The following is a 3,379-nucleotide window of genomic DNA, read 5'->3' as shown; positions in this document are numbered from 1 at the left end:
AACCCCCCCCCCCCCCCCCCCCGCACTGCTTACTGAATCCGTGTGTCTTGTTGCTAGGCACCATCCGTGGCGACTTTGCGCTCGCCGTCGGCCGCAACATCTGCCACGGCTCCGACGCCGTCGAGAGCGCGGAGAAGGAGATTGCCCTGTGAGTCCATCCGTGCATAATCCTGACAATCACCTGACGGATGTTCGTTCCCCCCAATCAAAGGTGGTTCCCTGAGGGCATCGTTCAGTACAACCACGACCTTGCACCGTGGATCTTCGAGTAGATGGCTGTCGGCGTGTAAGATGTTCAAGAAGTCGTACGCAAAAATAGAAACATCTGTATTGTATGCTACGCGCATGGAATCGGGTTCTTTTGCCGGGTTCTGTCATTTGGGTGCGTTGAGAGGCGGGTCACGCTGGAAAGTCGTCGGGCCTCGCACATCGCAAGCGTAAGGTCTAGACTCTCAGAGACGGGCGTGCGTTCAAACGCGTCCTCGGTAAGTAGGCCGCTTCGATCGGCATGTCACCTGCGGGACTTGTATCGATTCGAGGTATGCGTTGCACAATCGATAGCAGGGGTATGCAGGAGCTGGCGTTTTGTTGTGCGAGGGCCCACACCCTGTTCGAAGTCTATTCGCAGCATCGGTTTAAAGACATTAATGCTCGGGGCACCGGTCAGATGAGGCTTCCGTGATGGTATAACTCCCGCTTTACCGTTTACGTCGTGGATGGCCGAGATACACGGCCGTTTAAATCCTCTGTAAGTGGCCCTCGAGTGGTGCGCATGATAATCGATGCACACTGAAGGATGAATAGAAGCTTGTATATGCGGTCGGACACGCAATCTGTTAGTCCCCCGTGGTGGTTGTGTCCTTGTGTCGCGTTCCACATATTCAGTGACGGCGCTCGGACATTGGTGTCCCCAGAGTTCGTGGTGGCCCCGGTCGGACTTGGCTCCGTGGGACACGAAGAAGCTCTGGTCAGTCGCTCAGAATCCCGCCAGAACACGCTGTTTACAAGCTACTCGTACAGTTCTGCGGCGCCCGAGGCTAGTGGCCCGGCCTAGCGAGCAATCAGACCCACACCACTGGCATGCGTCTTTCCGACTATGGCAGATCCAGCATGTCTCATCCAGGGTAGGGGGCACGTCTTTCTAGGTTGCAACCCATGCCCGATGTGTAGCAACGGTGCGTAGGTTGATGCTATCCGAGGGCGCGCTCCAAATGGGCAGGCTGCTTCGCGAACGCCGCGTAAATACTGTATGATTGCGGTGGGAATACAGCGGTATGCTACACTATACGGGGCGGTACGTCATACTGTTATGGGGACGCGGGGACAGAGCTTATATGAAGTACAGACGGGCGGGCGATCTCCCGGGGCAAATCAGCGCTCGGGCGCCGCGCGGTCGCTTGGCCGGAGAGGGACAAGTATACATGACATCAAAAAATAGCATATGAAGCGGCTCGAGGAAGCGTAAGGTAGTGGGCGCGGGGGCAGTGTGCCAGACAAAAAGGCGTATCTTCGCAGGGCTGGGCTGGGGGCGCAGGCGCGGGTCAGATAGAGTTGGTCACGCAGGGGAGCTAGAAGCGACGCACCGAAGGAGACGGGAAGACGCGGGGCGGGAAGGTGCGTTCGTCATGCGCTGAGGACGTGCCGGAGGGGCAGGAATGCTGGTCGCTGGCCCGGCGAGGCGAACGCTGCGTCCGGGTCTCGCGTCAGCGCGTCATCTGGGGGCAAGGGGGGTGAGGACGCACGGAAGACACAGTCATCAGACCAAGCGAGAAGACAGGACACGGACAAGATGATGAACGCGCCTGTGGCGGCGAGGGTGAGGACGAAGAGGATGGTGGAGAAGAGGGTCATGTCCTGCTTGTCGGCCTTGAACTCGGGGTGCTCGTAGAGTCTGACTTGGGAGCGCATTGTGAGTGGAGCAGGTGGGGGGAGGCTTGTGATGAAGGCGGAGGAGGTGTTCGGAGGGGAGAGAGCGGGATGAGAGTGTTTTATATGCGGGAGAGGCGTTAAGGATGGAAACTATAGTCTATTAGCTCGACTCCGATGTGTGTGGGAGACGGCCAAAGACCGGGACACCAGCCGGCGCTGGGGGCGCCTGGATGAAAGCGGGCATCTCGATGGTACACAATGCGATCGGGATCGGAGGACAGACGGGCGGGGCCCACAGTCGGAGGAGAGTCTGCATCCCTCTCGACATGCACGGCTGTGGCGCCTCTCCCCGTGCGTCCAGTCGCACCCCCGCAGACACGTACCGCCCTACACCGCATCTCGGCTATTCACCACTCTCCCCATCATTGCCATCGCCGTCATTTCTCATCTGCCAGTACCAGCTGGAGTCGCCACATCCATCCCACTGCCTGCCGCCGCGAGTGGTATTCCGAACATCTGGTCCCCGCCCCGCCAGGATCATTTCCGCTCAAGCCCAGTCATTTTCTGCCCTAGAGCCAATCTCGATCGTGTCCCTTTTGTTTTTTGTCCTGTCGCCCAGCGGCCATCACGCTCGACACGGCACCGCAACAATACGCCCATCGCACCGGCAGAGTGAGCCATCCCCGCAAGGAACTCGCCAACTCAGCAAAACTCATCTCGCCCCGTGGTCGCGCACAAGATCGAATGTACAGCCGCGCGCACAAGATGACTGTCCGAGCATTCTATCACGGTCCCGCCGTGATTTTGTCTTTCCCCTCTCGACTCTGCGATTTCGCACTGCCTATTTGCAGCGCTCCCGCATTTCCATTCCGGAATGCACACAGCTTGTCCCGGATCAGCCAACAACGCTCACCACCGTCATCCGTCGACGACCACTGTTCGCCCTGGGCATTGCCCATCTGATAGCCAAACACCACACACCCACAATACACACCCACAATATTCAGTTGCAGGACACCAGACATGACATTGGCGATACAGGACTACTACAGCGATGTGTGGTTCGGACAGTTCGTGGAAGACACTAACGAATGCAAGGGTATGCGTACAGTACGACAGAGATATCATGCGCCCAGAATGAATAAATACTGCGAATCGACAATGCATGCAGACAGACAGACAGCCTCCGAGCCGGACGTGTCCATAGAGTCGAAATGTCCCTGTCCCCAGCCGCACCGCACGCACGCACGCACCCGCCGACCATCACGGACCACGGACCGCGGCAGAGACGACCGGACACGTCCCCCAAGCGCGCAATGGCCGCCCAGCCCGGCGCGGTCCTGGCGCATGGGCGCCGCGGCGTCCTGCAACGCCCGACGCATATACACACACTGCGTGCCGCGCGCGACGGAGCCACATGGCGGGGAAACGGCTAACACCTCCCCCACCGCCTACCTCCCAGACGCGAGGATCGATGCGAGATCCTGCTCGTTGGCCGCGCTCAGCTGCC

General features: G+C 59.2%; 1 protein-coding gene across 1 annotated transcript; it reads right to left on the bottom strand.

Moving 5' to 3' along the window:
• Positions 1 to 1,623: 1,623 nt before the first annotated feature.
• Positions 1,624 to 2,113, bottom strand: FIBRA_04984 (uncharacterized protein; the record flags this gene model as incomplete). Its single annotated transcript, XM_012326764.1, has 2 exons — positions 1,624 to 2,019; positions 2,069 to 2,113. The coding sequence occupies 2 exons, from the start codon at positions 2,111 to 2,113 to the stop codon at positions 1,624 to 1,626; spliced, it is 441 nt and encodes a 146-aa protein (XP_012182154.1).
• Positions 2,114 to 3,379: the final 1,266 nt, after the last annotated feature.

This window comes from Fibroporia radiculosa, assembly GCF_000313525.1.
Source record: "Fibroporia radiculosa TFFH 294 genomic supercontigs, scaffold3721, whole genome shotgun sequence".
Taxonomy (NCBI): domain Eukaryota; kingdom Fungi; phylum Basidiomycota; class Agaricomycetes; order Polyporales; family Fibroporiaceae; genus Fibroporia; species Fibroporia radiculosa.
The sequence above is the reverse complement of the archived record's forward strand: the minus strand, read 5'-3'. Positions and strand labels throughout refer to the sequence as shown.